Source organism: Chrysoperla carnea, chromosome 3, assembly GCF_905475395.1.
Source record: "Chrysoperla carnea chromosome 3, inChrCarn1.1, whole genome shotgun sequence".
Taxonomy (NCBI): Eukaryota; Metazoa; Arthropoda; class Insecta; order Neuroptera; family Chrysopidae; genus Chrysoperla; species Chrysoperla carnea.
In genome coordinates this window covers 3,362,348-3,383,296 of record NC_058339.1, presented here as the reverse complement: position 1 = coordinate 3,383,296, position 20,949 = coordinate 3,362,348, and the positions used below count along the sequence as shown (strand labels likewise).

Sequence of the window (20,949 nt, the reverse complement as noted above, 5' to 3'; positions counted from 1 at the left end):
TTGAATAATTTTTTGAGGCTGTAAAAAGAATTATTCCGACTTTTTAAAACTTTCAATAGTAAATTTATAGGCTATAAAAAGAATTAGTAAGAGTTTTTAATACTTAAAAAAAGTATTTTATAAAAGTGTCAAAAGAATTAGTAAGAGTTTTTAATACTTAAAAAAAGTATTTCATAAAAATGTCAAAAGAATTATTCAGAGTTTTTCTGACTTATTTTCTATATTTATTAAAATTTTTTGCGAATTACATTATAATTATTATTTCAGTTATCGTTGTCATTATAAATTCGTCAAGTGAAACTTAAATATCCAGTAACAAATTATTTTGCAACACAGGCAAAATAATTTGTTACTGGATATTTAAGTTTCACATGACGAATTTATAATGACAACGATAACTGAAATATTTTCAAATATAAATATAATCAATCGCAGTTCAAACGTTTAAGGTAATAAATTTGAAGAAATAATTAAAAACAAATTTTTATTTTTTCTATTTATTTTTACAAAGTTTTTTTTTACATTTTTTAAATTATAAAATCTTTTTTTAGGAGCGCTTATTGTGCGCTGTTTTTGAATATTAATTTTTTTGTTTGGTTTTACAAACTTTTGAAGCTTATATTAATATTTTTTAAATCTATTTACTATCGCTTTAATTTTATTCATTCCTAATTATCATAAATAAATAAATTATTAATTAGAACATAAAAGTTACATAATACTTTACGAGCAATTATTGCACGCTGTTCAATTGACGATATTACTTTTTTGTTTGATTATGACAAAAACTTGCAACTTATATTAACTTTTTTTAAAACAATAAATTAAAATTTATTAACATAAAAACATAAATAATATCTTACGAGCAGTAATTGCACTCTTTATATTCCTTTTATCAAATTCGTCATTTTCAAACACTGTGACAAAATGACCAATTTGGTACAAAACATATGTCACCAAAAAAAATTACATTTTTAAATAGTTAAAAATACAGTGATGTCTTTTAATTGTTTAAAAAAAATATATTTTAATAAATCGGTGGAATAATAAAATAATTAATTAAAACATGTTCCACAAAATAGAGTTTTTTAGAGAAAATACAATTTTATAGAAAAATTGGTCAAAAATAATTGACTGGATAATTTTTAAAATTCAATAAAATTTGAAAGCAAATTTTCAAAAAAATCAATTATATAATTTTTATTATTATCAATAATTATTAACTATCAATTGTTTTTGTCAATCTTTTTTAGATGAAAATTTTTAAAATCAATCATTCAAAAACGGATTGAAATCAACGTCTAAAATTTACTGTTCAATTTAGATACTACAAAATCACAAAAAAAAATTGTAAATTTAAGAGAATTCGTACCTTTCGGATTTCAGATCCGAACTAATTTTCTTTTGTTGGTTTGTTTCTTCAGTAGATTTCGTTTTGATAGAGACGATTTTCTTCTGTCGTGTATCTCTTCTTCTCGGCTTTCGTAAACTGTTTCAACGAATAAATTGTAATAAAATTTTTAAAATATGTTAGCAATGCAAATTTTACAGAAAAAATTTTCGAGCTTTTTATATAAAAATGCCACCAGGTTACCTTGATATTTGTTTAGTTTTGTATTTTATTTTATTTAGAACCAATATATTATAACACTTAATGACCAGCATACATACGTACTGTAACAGGCTCATATCTACCTAATCTAATCATATCTACCAATTTTTTTTAAACAAGTGACTATTTTTACATGTTTAGTTTTATAAAATTGCCCACAACCTCTTAAAACCAAAATTTAAATAAAAAAAAAACAAGTGAAAACAAACAAATGACTGAATCAATTTTTGAAATACCATGTACATACTATATAATTTGCGCCCTCAAGGGTAAACAGTGAAGTTTACGAAAAAATTGATCTCTGGACTCAAGACCCAATTTTTACACCTCACTTTTTACGTCCTAAAAACAATATTGTTGTCATTCGCAGCCCATAACTGAAAAATTGTAGGAGTTATTAGAAATGTGTAGTAAATACATATAGTAAATACATATTTACAACATATTTGCAAAATAATGTTTTTACTTTTGGGCAGTAAATTTTATATTATATTGGCAATTGTTGTTGCTTAAGTGATAATTAGTTTCTCCTTATTTGTCGATTACAGTGTTCTCGATTTAATTATAAAACTTACAGTGATTGTTAAAATTTATTATGCATTGATATGAAAATTTTTGAGAATTTGTATTTTAAGATTTCTCTAACATATTTTATTTTATCAACAATATAAAAAAAGATGTGTCGTGAGCACCCGGTAGGAAGTATGCCACTTTTGTTTTAAGTTATGCTATATTGAAAAACAAGCTAAATGAAGGGATGGTAATAAAATTGTATTTAATAATTTTTTTAATACAATTTTCATAGGGTCTGAAAATCGATTCTCTTATATATTTTGAAACTGGAATAAAATTTTTTGTTTTCTGAAAATTTGTAGTCATTTGAAGCCAACTGAGCCGATTTTGAAGTTCATCGCCAATTTCTTTTTTTTTTCTTTTTTTTTGTGTGTCCAGAATTCTAAACTCGCATTTGAAATATAGCTAAGAACACTCTCCATTTAACAACCTTTCAAGTCATTAGAAGCCAAACTTTCCGAGTAATAGACAATAGTCTCCGGGCGCTTTTTTAATCTTTATTTTATTAATGTATTTTTATATGTATTTTTTTCAGTTTTATTTGTGTATCAAACTTTAATTAAGTTTTTCTCAAAACTTTTTCGGTTGTCAAATCGGTAGTCGAAAATATTCGGACCGATTTCTCCTATACTTTGTACATTTCATTTACATACTAAATAATACTTTCTGAACTTAATTTTTTTTTTCAATTACTTATTTTTTAAATAAACAAAAATAATAATTTTGGCAAAAACCAAAATCTAAATCAGAGTTTTTTGAGTGCACTTTGTTGAATATTTATTATCAATCCTCAAAAATAAAATTTATGTTTTATTTATTTTAAATAATAATATCTTGTAAAATCTTGTAAAACATGAATCATATTTGTTAAAGTAACCACATGTGTGTATGTTTAAGTTTGACCAGAATAATCTTGTAAAAATATTATTGTATTAGCCACCATTATATCATATGTACATTTACTTTATGAAGTGAAATAACTAATTTTACTTCAATACTTTTGTGAAATATATTTAACAGTAAATATAATTATTTTCGAATATTAATAAACCATATTCTATGATATTTGTATTCATAAAGAAGACGTTTGTTATTTAAATTTTTCAAAAAATATTTTTTTTCAAAAATATAAATTTTCAGACTCTATGAAAATTATTAAATACAATTTGATTACCATCCTCCCTTCATTTGTGGCATACTTCCTACCGGGTGCTCACGACACATCTTTTTTTATATTGTTGATAAAATAAAATATGTTAGAGAAATCTTAAAATACAAATTCTCAAAAATTTTCATATCAATGCATAATAAATTTTAACAATCACTGTAAGTTTTATAATTAAATCGAGAACACTGTAATCGACAAATAAGGAGAAACTAATTATCACTTAAGCAACAACAATTGCCAATATAATATAAAATTTACTGCCCAAAAGTAAAAACATTATTTTGCAAATATGTTGTAAATATGTATTTACTATATGTATTTACTACACATTTCTAATAACTCCTACAATTTTTCAGTTATGGGCTGCGAATGACAACAATATTGTTTTTAGGACGTAAAAAGTGAGGTGTAAAAATTGGGTCTTGAGTCCAGAGATCAATTTTTTCGTAAACTTCACTGTTTACCCTTGAGGGCGCAAATTATATAGTATGTACATGGTATTTCAAAAATTGATTCAGTCATTTGTTTGTTTTCACTTGTTTTTTTTTATTTAAATTTTGGTTTTAAGAGGTTGTGGGCAATTTTATAAAACTAAACATGTAAAAATAGTCACTTGTTTAAAAAAAATTGGTAGATATGATTAGATTAGGTAGATATGAGCCTGTTACAGTACGTATGTATGCTGGTCATTAAGTGTTATAATATATTGGTTCTAAATAAAATAAAATACAAAACTAAACAAATATCAAGGTAACCTGGTGGCATTTTTATATAAAAAGCTCGAAAATTTTTTCTGTAAAATTTGCATTGCTAACATATTTTAAAAATTTTATTACAATTTATTCGTTGAAACAGTTTACGAAAGCCGAGAAGAAGAGATACACGACAGAAGAAAATCGTCTCTATCAAAACGAAATCTACTGAAGAAACAAACCAACAAAAGAAAATTAGTTCGGATCTGAAATCCGAAAGGTACGAATTCTCTTAAATTTACAATTTTTTTTTGTGATTTTGTAGTATCTAAATTGAACAGTAAATTTTAGACGTTGATTTCAATCCGTTTTTGAATGATTGATTTTAAAAATTTTCATCTAAAAAAGATTGACAAAAACAATTGATAGTTAATAATTATTGATAATAATAAAAATTATATAATTGATTTTTTTGAAAATTTGCTTTCAAATTTTATTGAATTTTAAAAATTATCCAGTCAATTATTTTTGACCAATTTTTCTATAAAATTGTATTTTCTCTAAAAAACTCTATTTTGTGGAACATGTTTTAATTAATTATTTTATTATTCCACCGATTTATTAAAATATATATTTTTTAAACAATTAAAAGACATCACTGTATTTTTAACTATTTAAAAATGTAATTTTTTTTGGTGACATATGTTTTGTACCAAATTGGTCATTTTGTCACAGTGTTTGAAAATGACGAATTTGATAAAAGGAATATAAAGAGTGCAATTACTGCTCGTAAGATATTATTTATGTTTTTATGTTAATAAATTTTAATTTATTGTTTTAAAAAAAGTTAATATAAGTTGCAAGTTTTTGTCATAATCAAACAAAAAAGTAATATCGTCAATTGAACAGCGTGCAATAATTGCTCGTAAAGTATTATGTAACTTTTATGTTCTAATTAATAATTTATTTATTTATGATAATTAGGAATGAATAAAATTAAAGCGATAGTAAATAGATTTAAAAAATATTAATATAAGCTTCAAAAGTTTGTAAAACCAAACAAAAAAATTAATATTCAAAAACAGCGCACAATAAGCGCTCCTAAAAAAAGATTTTATAATTTAAAAAATGTAAAAAAAAACTTTGTAAAAATAAATAGAAAAAATAAAAATTTGTTTTTAATTATTTCTTCAAATTTATTACCTTAAACGTTTGAACTGCGATTGATTATATTTATATTTGAAAATATTTCAGTTATCGTTGTCATTATAAATTCGTCATGTGAAACTTAAATATCCAGTAACAAATTATTTTGCCTGTGTTGCAAAATAATTTGTTACTGGATATTTAAGTTTCACTTGACGAATTTATAATGACAACGATAACTGAAATAATAATTATAATGTAATTCGCAAAAAATTTTAATAAATATAGAAAATAAGTCAGAAAAACTCTGAATAATTCTTTTGACATTTTTATGAAATACTTTTTTTAAGTATTAAAAACTCTTACTAATTCTTTTGACACTTTTATAAAATACTTTTTTTAAGTATTAAAAACTCTTACTAATTCTTTTTATAGCCTATAAATTTACTATTGAAAGTTTTAAAAAGTCGGAATAATTCTTTTTACAGCCTCAAAAAATTATTCAAAACTTTTTTTAAGTATTAAAAACTCAGACTAAGCTTCAAAACGTATAAAGGTCTACGGCAGGGATGCCATCTATCAGCGCTCCTTTTCTTGCTGTATATTAACGATCTGTATGAATGGATGGAGAACATTAGTACTACGTCTCCTTGTATTAAAGGCTATGAAGCTAAGATTTTGTTTTATGCAGATGACGTGGTACTAACCTCCAAATCAGTTGGTGGGATGAGAAGAAGTTTAAGAGCGTTAGAGGAGTATTGCGATAAGTGGAAATTGAGTGTGAATGCGAGAAAAACAAAGATGATGATTGTGAGTAATGGACGGAAGCGTGGCGCCAATGAGGTATGGATGTATAAAGAGCAAATGATTGAGAATGTTAGGAACTTTGAGTATCTGGGAGTGGTGCTATCTGGGAATGGAAGTTGGAATGAGCATGTGGAGCGAATGAGAGATAAAGCCAAAATAACATTAATTTATATAAGACGGTATGTGTACAAATATGAGAATTTTCCAGTAAATGTGATTGTGAAAATGTGCAATGCTTTGGTATTGCCTATTTTAACCTATGGAAGTGAAGTGTGGATCACAAATTGTAACAATTACAACAACCAATTTAAAAAAATTAATGTGGTCCTGCATAATTTCTATAAGGAATTACTATGTGTATCCAAATCTACGCCAAACTCTGCAGTTAATCTAGAGCTTGGAGTTAGGAACGCTGAATATCTCTGTATTCAAAAAGCTATCAATTATCGTAACAGAATAATTAACTCTGATAAAAGGTTGCAAATAACATGTATAAATGACAGAACAATGAGTGTGCTGAATGAGTTATTGAACGAAAGAGGATTAAATGGTGTGATTGAAATGGATGACAAAGCATCTGTGAAACGAGTGGTAAACCAGATTGCTCTGACTGGAAATCTGGAAGATATCAGGAGCAAAGAGAGTCTGAGCATGTTTGCTATGCTAGACCACTACGTTCAAGGTGCCAAATATTTAAGTATATGTGAGAGGAATGAAAGATATGTGATTGCTAGTTTTCGAATGTATGGTTTTAGATGGAATAGCGTGAAAGTTAATGGAGTAAGAGTTTGCGTTTTGTGTAATGCAGCCGAGAGTGTGAAGCATTTGATAGAAGACTGTCCGGGGGTAGAAGGAAAAGAAAAGCAGGATATTAATAAGTTTAAAATGTACACTGCGGAAGACATACTAAACGTTTCTGAGCCTAAAAAAATTAAGCCGGTGGTCGCCTTTCTAAGGTTTATTTTAAATAAAAGAAACGCTTACCTCCATTGAAACCGCCCATGTTTTTATAAATTTTTATTAAAATTTTTTTATTCTATTATGTTTTTATTTTTTATTTTTTTTATGGTTGTAATAATTAAGACTATTCTTATTTTTGTTTAATTTTTCAATCAACATGTATAGTCCTTTTTGATTTAATAATTTGTGCAATTTGTGTAGCTTATTTTGATTTATGTCAAATAAAGATATATATATATATATATAGAATATTAAAAACTCTGAAAAAGTCTTACTAACTCTTTTAGTAAGTTTTATTAACTCTGAATAACTCTTCTGGCAGCGGCCGAAAAGATGGAATAATTCCTACTTTTTACGTCTTATTAGATCTTATTCAGAGTTTATAAGACTTTTTCAGAGTTTGTAAGAGAAAGTAAGACTTTAAGAACTCTTATTTAAACTTTGTATGACTTTGTAACAGTTTATTTTTTCCATAAGGGAAGAGATCTGAACACGTGTTTTACCAACTGATAATATTAATAAAAGCAATGTCAGCCAACTATAGTCAGTGGCGTGCACTGAGTTTTTCCACAGGGTAGGCAGAAATTTTTAAAAGCTACTTTATAATCAAAAATATTGCATGTTGGTTTTGGTTCATTGTCATGGTCATGAAGTAAATAATGATGAAGGTATTTGTAACCACAAATATACACATATAGAATGGCTGATTTTATAGACTTTATTCTTTATAGATTAAAATTAAATAATAGCAGTGAAAAGATGGTGGTGTGAGTACACAGACTTTTCCTAGACGTGTGATAGTTAAGGGAAGCTATCTAAGTGTTTTCAGATTGATCGTGTTTTTTGCGGCCGTAGAAAAATTATGCATATCGATGTAACTGCCAACTGGTCGTTCCATACGGTTTTATGTAAATAGTAGATTAGAGAAGCAAAACAACCAATTGCTGTGTTTACAACCTGTCAGCCAATAATATGAATCAGATTGTTTTTTATTGAATTTGCTGTTGACTTTATTTTTAATTTGTATTAATTGCAAATATTGCAAATCCGGTGTACAACGACCCTTAACGATCACTTGTATTTTGTCATCGAAAGATAGTTTTGAAAACGCATTATTTTTTATTTTGTCTATACGCACGCCATCTGAACAAGTTTCGTAGTGAATATTATCCATTTTTCTCTATTATAAACGTTAAAAGCTTAAACATCTGATAATATAACCAGAAACAAACCAAAACAATCAATATTGGCGACTCGACTCAGTATAAAAATTAGTAAGACAAAAAAGTAATAGTGCTTTATGTCTGTAGATCACTGATCGTTATACGAATTATGGAGATCAAATGAATCAAAGTTGTAGTTGTAGGTGTAGGTACTTAAATAAGAAACAAAGTGCAGCGTAATGCGAAGTTACTTAAAATTGAATGAACCAGCTGGCATAATCTGTATGCCGTATAGAATTATAGGTGATATCCGTTAAGATTTTTTATTTATTGATTGTACTCGTAGATAAATAATATTAGATATCAGAAAAAGATTATACATATTTATCTGAATTATGTAGGGTAGTGTCTTTCTGTCTATATGCACGCCACTGACTATAGTGATACAATGATTGCCTTTTATAATGACGTAATTGCAATAAATATTTAATCTTTGTGTGTAAAGGATTAAATATAGATTTCTGATTTTGCATAGTATATATTTATATAATCTAATAAAGACATCTTGTGTTTCGAGAGATGCACGAAAAAACCCATGCAAGATGACCGCCTTAAAATTTAATACCAGCCAAAGATTTCGCTTTTGTTTTGAAAGCTGATGTTTTGCACCAAAATTCGATCTGTTATCTTAGCTCCAATGTAGGGGCGATGGTGTTGTAGGTTCTCAATTTTATAACTTCTTTAAAGAAAGTGTTCAATTGAACATGACTATGCTGCGAAACATGGGTAGATAAATAGCATCTTATCTATATCTCAAAAACCGATCTCTACGTCATTTCTACGCCACTATAAGGCTCCACCAACGCCAATAGTAAAATGAATGTCTTTTCTCTATCTTTTTAATTCTATATTCATAAAATCCAAACTCACCGATGCAAACTTCTCGATTATCCTGACCGCCGTTTAAAATATTGTGACCAATCATATTTTGAAGACGATCGTAATCCTCAACACAATCACAATTCACACACAATTTGAAAAATATGCAGAAACTAAAATATTCATTGCCGCCCACTGCAAACGAGTTCCTTAATATTAGGCTTTACTTAATACAAACATCTTCGTTTTATAGGTACTCGATTGATGGTCGTAAAAAACGCACATTCAAAATTATCCCTTGGTGATTATGTACCAGTAGAAATTACAGCTGCTACCTTTAATCCCGGAATGCATTTGCTTTTGACTGGAGCACGGGATGGATCTTTAAAAGTAAACCTTTATTCAAATTAATTACCTTTGTACAGGGTATCGGTATCTCTGCACAGAGCGTAGGATACCTGTATATAAACTTGAGTATTGTCTAAGCTCCCTTTTCAAGTTACATGTTTTTTACTTGTTCTTAAATACAGATATGGAATTTTAATACAGGAATATGTGTTCGTAATATGAATATAGAAAAAAATTGTAAAGTCACAGCTGTTTTATGGATAGAATTAAGGTAAGAACATCTGGCATAAACTGCGTGTTTTTTGTGTTCGTTTGAATTATCAATTTTTTTTATTTTAACTTTAATGAGGAAATTAAACAAGAACGTGCTAAATACAGCATGCTTCTAGGATAACTAAATCAGTCAGTTTCGCAAAGGAATGGTTTTTAAAATAATATTTCGAAAATGAAATGAAAAATACAAATACGCAAAAATATGATTCGGCTCTTTTATAAATGGAATGAAAATAAACTACCAATTTAGTTTTTTATATGGTCTTCATGGTCAAACACGTGTCAACTATTATTTTTTAAATAGCTACCCTGGTGGAAAAATATTTGACGAAAGGATAAGTGTCTCTCAACTCTTAAAAAGTCTTAGAAACTCTGAATAACCCTATATCTCTAAACGTTTTTGGACTGTCCATTTCAGACTGAATTAGTCTGAATAACTCTGAATTAGATAATCCTTAATCGTTGAGAAATTCAGAGTTATTCAGAGTTTCTAAGACTCTTTTAGATTTTCTAAGAGAGAGTTTTTAAGACTTATTTTTTCCTAAAATATTTTTTAGGTATTAGGTTTTACGGATTATTGGGAGTTATTAGGTTTTACGGATTATTATTGTAGTGTGTGTTTCTTTTATTGATAATGACATATTGTCTTTATTCTTAAAATAGAATTTTTGTTGTGGGATGGAACAGATACGTTACAGAATTTGCAGACGCTAATACTTCAAGCAATAAAAAATGGGATTTGCGACATATGGATGATATTCTTTGCGCAGACGTAAGGGTGCCACAAACTCTGGCCACAAGCTCACATAAAGGTGAGCTTATATTTTGGCGATTAGAAACTGGACAGCCTTATAAGTAAGTCTTTTTGTACTAAAATAATAATTTAAAAATAAAAAAACCCATGTGTATAAAGTTGAATGGGTAACTTGCTGTCGCAAGCTTACAAACATTTATTCTTCGTCGAAAAGTTATTTTTTCGCGATTCATAAGTAAACCTACTAATGAAGTTTTCTCTGTTTTCTCTGTTCGAATTTTGTATTGTTGGAGTTCTTTATGTAAGCAATATTTTTTACTTTACCAAGTGTCCCATAATAAGTAATCCAATTGGAAGTTTATTAAACCAAGAATTTTTGTATTCCGAAAATTTTTACAGGCTATTTACGGATACTCTAGGATGTCTATCTAATAAATAGTTATGGGGCTAAAATCTTCATTTTTCGGATACATTTTTACATTTCGAGAAACTTTGTCTAACTTTGATCGGCTGAATCTTGGTTATTATTGAGTCTAGAAAATCATTTTAGATACTAAATTTTAGCAAATTTAATGTTCTACAACTTATTATGAACTATAAAATGAGCTTAAGAAACGAGATATGAGTAAAAAACTGTCAGAAAATTTTGAGGTTTTCCCCTCCTCTCAAGTTAGCACAGGATCCTCGTGGTCGAAAACTTAGGATAGACATCCTAGAGTAGCCCCAAATAACATTTATAAATTTCATTAACTTCGGAATAATTTTCAGGTAAATGGTGCATATATGCTGGAGTATAAAGAAAGATTTAAATGTTATTTGTTATGAAATTTTAGGTCATTTAATGTTGGGAATCCAACTGGAAGAATACAATTACAATATGCAAAGAATAAAGAGGAATCGCAAAGTATAGGCTCTGGATCAAAATCGCCAAGAGTTGTAACAAGTAACAAAGACAAGCGGTAATTATTTCAGTAAAAAAAATAATTATGAGTTAAGAAAAGTAACACACAGGTTGGTTCATTGGATCTTCCTAAGTATCTCCAACAAATATAAGACCTTAATATAGGGACGTGCGCGTATGGCAGATCACGCTAAAAAAATTGATAGGTGAATTAACTCGAGCGCGGCAGATTAAAATACGGGTCAAAAAATGCTTTATGCAAAAAATGTTGCGTTAACAGGCACACATCTTACGCAGACATTAAACTTGCCCCAAGTTTTCAGGCTCATTGAAAAACACCCTCTATTCCATACCTTCTAACATTTCAGTCAAAAAGAGACTGAAAATTTCTACCCAAAAATTGTTTTATTTGTATGTCTTCTACGGAATTATTTTCCCATAAAGACCATTTTTTTCAAATTAAATTATTTGGTTTACAAAAAAATGTTTGTGTTTTTATAAAGCACAACTTTCTAATTTAATCTCTAAAAAGTCTAATATTTTCCAGTTATGAATAAAAGCCAGGTTTTAATTGAACCGGAAAACTTAGATTTACTTCAATACCCGTTTTTGTTTGAAGCATTTTCCTTTATTAAACTTATTTTTCGAGTTTTACGCATATATCGAATTAAAAAAGACACCATGTATAGTGGATTAATTACATGCTAATAAGAGTATACTTGATTCTATAAAAATTGCAACAGTTAAAACATTCTGAGCGTACTCATCATATGTTATAATATTAACACTTAGAATGTTTTAATTCGAGCGTTTTTAATGACATAGACTATACATATCAATAATCCGATAATTATTTAAACGTTACACATTGAAATGGGAGGCTTGCAAAATACATTTATCTGTAGTAACTCCAGCGCGGTCAATTTTTTTTTATTTTAAAGACAAAAATTCAAAGAATACTTATAATCTGACTGATTTTCGCAAGCCATATCGTCATAAATGGCAAAAACAGTTTTGCGATTGCAGGCAATGTTAATAAAGCGTATATTTTAATATCTGTGTAGCCATTTGTGTAAATTATGCGGAAAGGGGGCGCAATTATACTTAATCTACTAGTTATAAGATCTGCTTATTACATAATAACTTTATCCAATGTGTTTATTTTTAGATCAAAATCCGGTGCAACTGAAGAAAAACGTCTGGCGTTGCCATCAGAACCAATCACGTTGCAAGCATTAACAGCTAAAGCAAAAAAGTTATCTGTTACACAGACCATCACTGATTGTATAAATTTACGACCCATGGCTGTTCATGCAATGTTGTTTTTACAAAATCGACCAATGCGAGCTAATATTGGTAAATTTAATATCCCATTCTGGTCTCATATTGTAGCAAATTTAGTCTACTTGAAAAACGTCCTGAAAAAATTCTATCATAAAACTAGTCCTTTAAGGATATAATATCCAAAATCCGAAATTTTCACGGATTTTTCGATTTTTGACAAAGTTGCGTGCAAAAATCAGAACAACCGGATTTGATGCAAACTAACCCATACTTTCAGGAGACAAGGTTACTGAATTATTATAAGTGAAAACTTGTTGCACATTACAGTATCCGAAAGTTAATAAATTTGTATTACAGACAAACGTGTTTTCTCAATCAAATAAGTAATGAAAAGTCGATAAATTGTTGAATGCCCTTGAACTAATTTTTGTTTGTTAAAGGAACCCTAGTGGTCGCAGTTGATAATGGAATGGTACAAATATATTCACATCATGGAGCTGGTGGTTTTCTATCTTCATTTTCAGCAATTCATTCTAACAGAGATTGTGTTATTTTTTTAGAATCCGATCAAAAAAATGAATATTTATTTACTGGTAAGAAACAAACTACTTTGGCTTACAAGCAATATAGGCCAATAGAGTTACGGATTGTACGTATTTTTTTCGGTTACAGGTCAGAAGTTGTTTTATCTCTGGAGAGGGCTACTCACACAATGGACCTGCCGAGCCCACTCGCCCGGAACCTGGGGATTAGAATTATTAAACAAATTTGGCTAAAAATTTTGTTTGGCTTCTGTATAAGCGATATAACTCGTATCAAAGAAATAGCAAATTTCACGTCTAACATCAAACTTATTATAAACTAAAACAGATGGAATAACTTTGCAAGTGAAAAACAACAAAAGTTTGATGTTTAACGAGAAATTTGGTCTTTTTTTTCGTAATAACAAAATCAAGATCACAATCGCGAATTGGGGCTCCAGGTAGATTTACGAAGGCTAAAAAAACACACCCATAAAACCTGCTACAGGACCCGCGCTAATATAATCCGGCACTGCATATATGCGCACATACTGCCGTTATTGAATAAAAATTATATATACAATCTAAATGTTGTATGTAAGGCGCTAAGGTTTTTATAGTTTAAAAAATGCATTGAATTAGAATCCAAGTTATTTTTAATCATTGTATTTATTTTAGGTCATAAACTGGGATATGTAAAAATATGGTTAATAATTAACTACTTTAGTGCTGAGAATGCCGAAATTTTTATGCCAAAATACAGAATAATTTTTCCATTTTTATGGACAGATCTTATTCAATGTCGAGCTAAACGAGCGGTTCGTGACCAGGCGTTACCTTTGTTATGTAATAGTTTTCAAGCACACTTAAAGCCTGTAACGGGTATAGTTTATATAAATGAATGCCAAATATTTTGCAGGTAATATTTTCCTTTTGAATTTAGAGAGGTGGGCTTCTGGTGGGTTGAATCTATAATGGAAAGAAATGAATTGTCTTACAGAGATTGGACACATTGAATTTCACCTTTCCGGGTAATCTAAGTCATCCCAAGCTCGTTAATGAAGGCATAAAAGAATAAATTAAATTGGAAAATTTTTGAATTTACAAAAAACGTTTCAAACAAGTTGGCAAGCCTCCTTGCTCGCAAAATTTAGCTTATTCCGTTAGATTCCGAGGTTGAATTAGCCATTATAGATTAAAGATGGTCCACGCTGTATATAAATAATAGATTTTTCGAGAATGGGGCAGGGACACTTACCTATAAATTATGTGATTGCATCGGGAAAAATGTGATTATCTCGCAAGCATTCTGATGTTTTATGCATGTTTTCATTCACCAACCCTAATTTTCTAGCGCATGGTAAATAAGCTCCTGTTTCGATGTGAAGCATGTTCTCTCATAGGACATATATATGGCAGCTCCTTACCAAATAAGCACCAAATAATCGCACAAACGTTTCATACTGCTGGCAGAAATCTCTCCTCTCTTCCTAAATGCCCGAAAACGGGTAGCATGGTTTAATTGATACGAAAAAAAAATTTTTGGTAAAACTTTGCAGTCCGTTTTGGCCTAAACTGTATGGTTTGCGGAAAAAATGTTTGGAACAAAAAATGCTGGTTTTTTAATCAATAATAACTTTCTAAGTAAGGTGTGCGCCTACACATCCAACATTTTTCACATTAAACTTTTTTATCGATAAAAGTTATTTTTCGAGTTTCAAGCATATGTAAACTTAAATATATATCCTGTATATGCCCTTTGAGAGAAAATGTTCCACATCGACTCAGGAGTTTATTTACTATGCGGCAGAAAGTTAGGGTAAATTGGAATCAGAATATACCTTTATAAAATTTCGAATAAGAAAACACAAAATGAGAATAAATGCTCTTGTGGAATCACATTTACAGTGCTCTTCTTATAAGATATCACTGCGTGCTATACAAAAACGCTGTCATATTTGAATTTTAACAGCCATTGAATTTGTAATTTTCTTAAGCGTATTGTTATGAAACGATTAGATAAGAAACAGTCAAAAACTTTAAGCAAGTTTTGGCATCAATAATAATTTCTATTTATATTGCAAAGCATTCATTCAAATATGCTTGTAGTTGTAGCTCTGATCGTTCAGCTAGATTGTGGACACTTGGAGGAAAATATTTGGGAACATTAGGAACTTTTCGGTCATGGACACATCTGCCATCTTATGGATTACCGCCCGATAATATAGAGTATCGAGTTCCTCCTGATGTGAAACGTGTTGCTAGTTGGACAACATTAAAGGTTTTGCATGTTCTTGATCATTATTAATACATTATTTAAAAATTGGTTACACCATCTTTTCAAAGTTGGTTAAATCATAAATCCATAAATTCCACCCTGGTGAAAAAAATATTTGAAGAAAGAATAAGAAATTCTGAAAAAGTCTTAGGAACTTTGAATTTCTCAACGTTTTTGGACTAGTCTAATTCAGAGTTATTCAGAGTTCTTAATACTTTATTAAGGTTTCTAAGACTTTTTCAGAGTTTCCTAAGACTTATTAAGACTTATTATTTTTTCAAATATATTTTCCACCAGGGCATACGAATACCTTAAAATGATTGCTTAAATTTTGAAATATTACATTTATATTGACAGGTAAATAATGGAGGGCTTGCTTCATGTACTGTCAAGAGAAAACCTCCCGAAGTAATACAACCATTAAATCGCGAGGAACAAGAAAAAGGTGTATATGGATCTAAACTGGAAGCGCCGGTTCTCGGACACCACTTTAGTTTACCTCTTCGGAAAACCCGTTCGTACAACATCAAATTGGACAATTCCTTACCTGTAGTATGTATATTTTCTTTATATTATTTCTCCAAGGATGTTTTCCATACAACTCTTAACGCCTAATCACTTTTAATACTTGTTTTTTGACGTTTAAACGTCAAAAACCAAAGTTTTTTTATATTTTGTAATTTGGTAATGTGATAAATTTTCTTCATGATGTAAACCATGAAGGTTATAAAGAAGGAGAACGATCGCTATGTACTAAAGCATTAGCGCACCTGTTCCTGAAAATTTGTAGAATTTATAGTTCATTTTCAGATCCCAGCGCCTCACTTATTTTTTCAAAATATTGGGGACAATATTTTCTATTGCGATCGTTCTCCTTCTTTATAACCTTCATGATGTAAACTTTTTTGAAGGTCATTCACCGATTAATTTTTGTATAATTAACATTTTGTGAATTCATCCATAAGGTACCTACTGTGTTAAAAATCACAATTTTAAAATGAAATAATTTACAATTTTGCTCCGCAAGAGAAACCCACTAATTTTGGGTCATTCTTTTCAGCTGTGATGTCAGTTTTTCGCTAGTTATCACTTATGTGCTTAATTCCGGGACCAGACCTCCACATTCTTGAAATCTAATAGAGCTAGGTTATTTTTCATCATAAATTTGAAAAATATGGCCTAAATTTAGTAAGATTACATACTTGGTTTATCAAAATTGGATAAAATTTCGATGTAATAGAGCAAAATTAAATATTTTGAATTTTGATGACGTCATCAAGTTCAAAAATTCGATTTTTTTAATAACACAGGCAATTTTGATCCGATCTTATTGGAATTTTTTTTGGAACCCACTAATTTTGGGTCATTCTTTTCAGCTGTGATGTCAGTTTTTCGCTAGTTATCACTTATGTGCTTAATTCCGGGACCAGACCTCCACATTCTTGAAACCTAATAGAGCTAGGTTAATTTTGATCATAAATTTGAAAAATATAGCCCAAATTTAGTAGAATTACATTCTTGGTTTATCAAAATTGGATAAAATTTGAATGTGATAGAGCAAAATTAAATTTTTTGGATTTTGATGACGTCATATCCCCAACCCAACCCAACCCAACAGTTAAAAAATATATAATTTCGGTATATAAATTCGATTTTTTTGGTAACACAAGCAAATTTGATCGGATCTTATTGGAAAAAATAATATAAAAAAATAAACAACTTGTGTTTGAAACATTTTCTTCGTAGACATCACTGCTTTCCCGTGAGGGAGTAAATTAGGGCAAAACTTTGGTGTTTATTTTCTCTAAAAATATAAAAGGTAGAGATAAAAATTTGTAAATAGCTTCAACCATAGATAATAAATATTTATATTATACTGTAGAAAGGCATCTCCATGAAGGTTCTATAACCTTCATGGGCATCTCTATCATCACCAAGGAAACTTGAGATTTAGTTCTCACTCCATTCACGAGATACCGCTTCAATCATTGACCGCCTTTTTTAAAATACTCAATGCTAAATTCTAAATACAATTTAAAATTTTACATTTTTTTTTTGTTTTACTGTTTTAGAATATGTTTTGGTATCACATTTTTTTTGAAATGCTATCAAATATCCTTTTTTCCAAATCATGTACTTAAAACAGTAAAACAAAAAAATAATTAAACATTTTAAAGGAAAAAAACGCTTTTAAATTATAAAATAAATTTATTAAACAACTAATCTTTTATTGTTATTTATACTTTTATGTCTAATTTTTTTAAATATTTAATAAAAATTTTAAATTGTGTTTCTTACAACTAAAATTAAAACTAAAAAATGTTTGCATCCGTGTTGTAATTAACAGTTTTAGATGTTGCAAATACGCAAACTGAGGTAAATACGAATGCATTATCTCGAAGCATTTTGAATATATTTTTCGAAAATGTGTGTTTGACCACAACAATAATTTTTTTTTTTGAATATGTCCTAATTTCAATTAAGGTATGTTCATTATCTGAAGCAGCATCTTCTGTTCATGGTGGTACTGCAACTGCAGTTGATTCGCTGATTTGTTCCTCTTCAATATTTAAAGCCACAATCTTTCGACTGGTAGACGCAATAGGTGATCCTAAAAATTGATTTCATTTAAATTAGCCATATCGTTTACAATAAAAATTTATTAAACAATTTTTTGGAACAGCAATTAAAAAACTCATGGTCTATATACATAATAATACATGGTCTATATACATAATGATTTTAGGTATCAAATAGTGAAAAAGTACAAAAGCAGCTCTTAAATTTCAATAACAATTCCATTTTTTGTGATATAATAAAATATAATTGAATCCAAACATATTGTAAATGGACAAAAAACATGCCGTCTCATAGAAAATCATAAAGATTTTGATGTTTCGCTATCAAAAGCTCTCCTTTAAAATAAACGCTAATAAAAACTACGTTTTTCAAACTTTTATGAAATAAACTTGTGTTTAATGACAATACAGTAAACATAACAAATTAAAAAATTCATTAATGAATATTTAATATCTCTATAGCTTTTATTTTTCTTCTTATAACATTATTGTTATATTTACTTTTAGCCTAAATTATAATTGTTTATTATAAGTGCATAACAATTAAATTCGGTATACCTTAAATTCACTCACCAGGTCGTTTTGATGCAGCTTTGTTTCAATTTATGTTTACCGTCTCTGCATGTATAAATTGTGAACCTAAAATAAATAAACATTACGTTATAATCAAATCGTGACTACATTCGTGGGTTATCTGTAAGACCTACTTACAATAGTAAACTAAGCACATTTATTACATAAGGATTTTAACTTACTACTTAAGTGCAGGCTAGGAAAAGCATTTGCGTTTAAGTTAGTTCGAAATTTTCCTCTTGAAACTTGGAATTTCATTTCGTCGGCGAAATGTAAATCGCAGACACGACAGTTTTCTCGTTTAGAATATTCGATGTCCGTTCGACCAATCGCTATCGTTCATTTTTTAAATCGCTGTAAAATTAAGTCTTTCAAGAAGATTTCTTCCCAAGTTAATAATTTTTTTACTTACCTCAGAATTCTTAGGAATCTTATGTAAACTAATCTCGTTTTGCATTTTTCCACAAGCTTTCACACAACAATGAAAAACCATCTTTTAATTTTAATATTTATAATAAATATTTTATAATAACTGACACTATTTCAGAATAGTTTTTGTATTAAAGTCTGTCAAGTATGACCAGGAAACTACGATCAAATAGTTTCTATGGTTATATTTTTATGTTTGTAGATATTAAGAAAGTTTATGTGATACATAAAACGTTATTGTAATATTCATTGCCTATAATATTTAAGTTAAGAGCTTGAATCTACTTTAGTGACATCTCTTGAATGGAGTGGTAAGTTTTTGGAGCTCACATGGTAAAAACTGTTCAACTTTCCCATCTATATTATGATTTATTGTCTATGGCTTCAACTAGTGAGCCTTTTACAAAAAATACTTTAACCATTTTTAAAAACTAGAAAAAACAAGGCTGCCATACTTTAATTTTTCTAATTGATTAGAAATAATGCAAACACTAATGTTCAACATTGTCCCTACAGGGTATTTCAACAATTAACTACGCCAATTGTTCATTTTCACTTGCTATTCTTTTTATTCACATAATGCCCACAATTTCATGATAGGTTAGGTTCATATTTTTTTTTTAATTTGTATTCTTGCAGTTTTTTTACGATTACAAGAGAATTATAAAGCTTACAGACCTAAAAAATGAAATGAAAGACAATTAAATATGTGCTAAGCATAAGTGATTATGCCAATATTCGGCTGAAAACATAGGTAGAACTAAAAATTTTAACATTTCTGAAAATCAACTAAATTTTTTCAACATCATATCTCACAAACTGTTGGATATACGAAACATTGTTTCAAAAATAAACTTTTAAAATGATAGTAGGAAGTAATGTCAAAAACCCGTTCTTTTTTAAATACACATTTTTTTTAAGTCCTTTTCAATTATGAGAATTTCTCTCATCACGAGAGTAAAGGTGTAAGATACTTGACCATGCATGTGAGTGGCCCGGCAGACTTACACAGGCATTAGGTTAACTGTGCAACAGGCACCAGGCCACAAGCAGGCATCACGTCTATTATATAGTTTTCTCCACTGAGTAGACTTTTCGGTTTACCGAAACGTGAGCGTACTCTAGCCTGTACAGGTATACCTGTCCCGTATACCTGTGCAGGTTTAACTGTACAGGTATACTGTTACGTGTTTGCCCAGCCTAAGAATCAAATTTCGATTCTTCTCCGGTCTCCTGCACAGGTTTGCCTACAATGGCTGACACACGCTCCGTTTTACCTGTACAGGTGATCTGCACACAAACTCAAACAAAAATAAATTATTTTATACGATAAAAGTACATGTTTATTTCTTTATTGACGCATTAGCCATTTTATACGCTTTACAGCGTATAAAAACAATCTGTGCATCTAAAATTACAAACTCTTCAAAACTATTTTTATTGTTTATAATAAATTGATTAAAAATAATTATTTTTAGATTCCTATTTATATTCACATCAAAACAGAACCAATAAAGCAAGAAGTTAATAGAATTAATACACCACGTGCTCTAGCTGAAAATAAGTCTGTCAAACGTACAGGCATATAATACTATGAAATGTTTGGAAAGACCACCTACAGAAAGAAGGCAGAAAATAAAATTTGTTTTATATGAAATAATTGATTTATACGTCAATATTTGAATAAATTTTTTAATCCTTACTCCATCTTTTTAAATATGTAACGTCCTTAACGATTCGATATGTAAACAACCTTCTTTATTAATTGATTGTTGTGAGCTTTAATTTGTGGAAGTTCATTTTAATTTGGTTTTTGAAAAATAAAATTTTATAAATTAATTATTTAAAAATATTTATTTATTTATTATAATTTGCAATTCCACTCTTTTTATTTTAAAAATATGTTAACATGTTTCGGGCTTTATCCCATTGTCGAAAAGTTTCTTCAATAAATATTTTTAAATAATTAATTTATAAAATTTTATTTTTCTAAAACCAAATTAACCTTC

The 20,949-nt window shown here is 28.9% G+C and overlaps 1 protein-coding gene across 1 annotated transcript in view; it reads left to right on the top strand.

Annotated features, from left to right (window-relative positions):
* LOC123294840 (WD repeat-containing protein on Y chromosome) overlaps positions 1 to 20,529 on the top strand; it is a 32,713-nt gene extending 12,184 nt beyond the window's left edge. The window contains exons 8-17 of the mRNA XM_044876013.1: positions 9,254 to 9,390; positions 9,531 to 9,619; positions 10,285 to 10,476; positions 11,209 to 11,334; positions 12,445 to 12,632; positions 13,001 to 13,153; positions 13,760 to 14,000; positions 15,191 to 15,362; positions 15,717 to 15,911; positions 20,419 to 20,529. Of these exons, the coding sequence (XP_044731948.1) occupies positions 9,254 to 9,390; positions 9,531 to 9,619; positions 10,285 to 10,476; positions 11,209 to 11,334; positions 12,445 to 12,632; positions 13,001 to 13,153; positions 13,760 to 14,000; positions 15,191 to 15,362; positions 15,717 to 15,911; positions 20,419 to 20,529 (1,604 nt within the window). The remainder of the gene's footprint in view (positions 1 to 9,253; positions 9,391 to 9,530; positions 9,620 to 10,284; positions 10,477 to 11,208; positions 11,335 to 12,444; positions 12,633 to 13,000; positions 13,154 to 13,759; positions 14,001 to 15,190; positions 15,363 to 15,716; positions 15,912 to 20,418) is intronic.
* Positions 20,530 to 20,949: the final 420 nt, after the last annotated feature.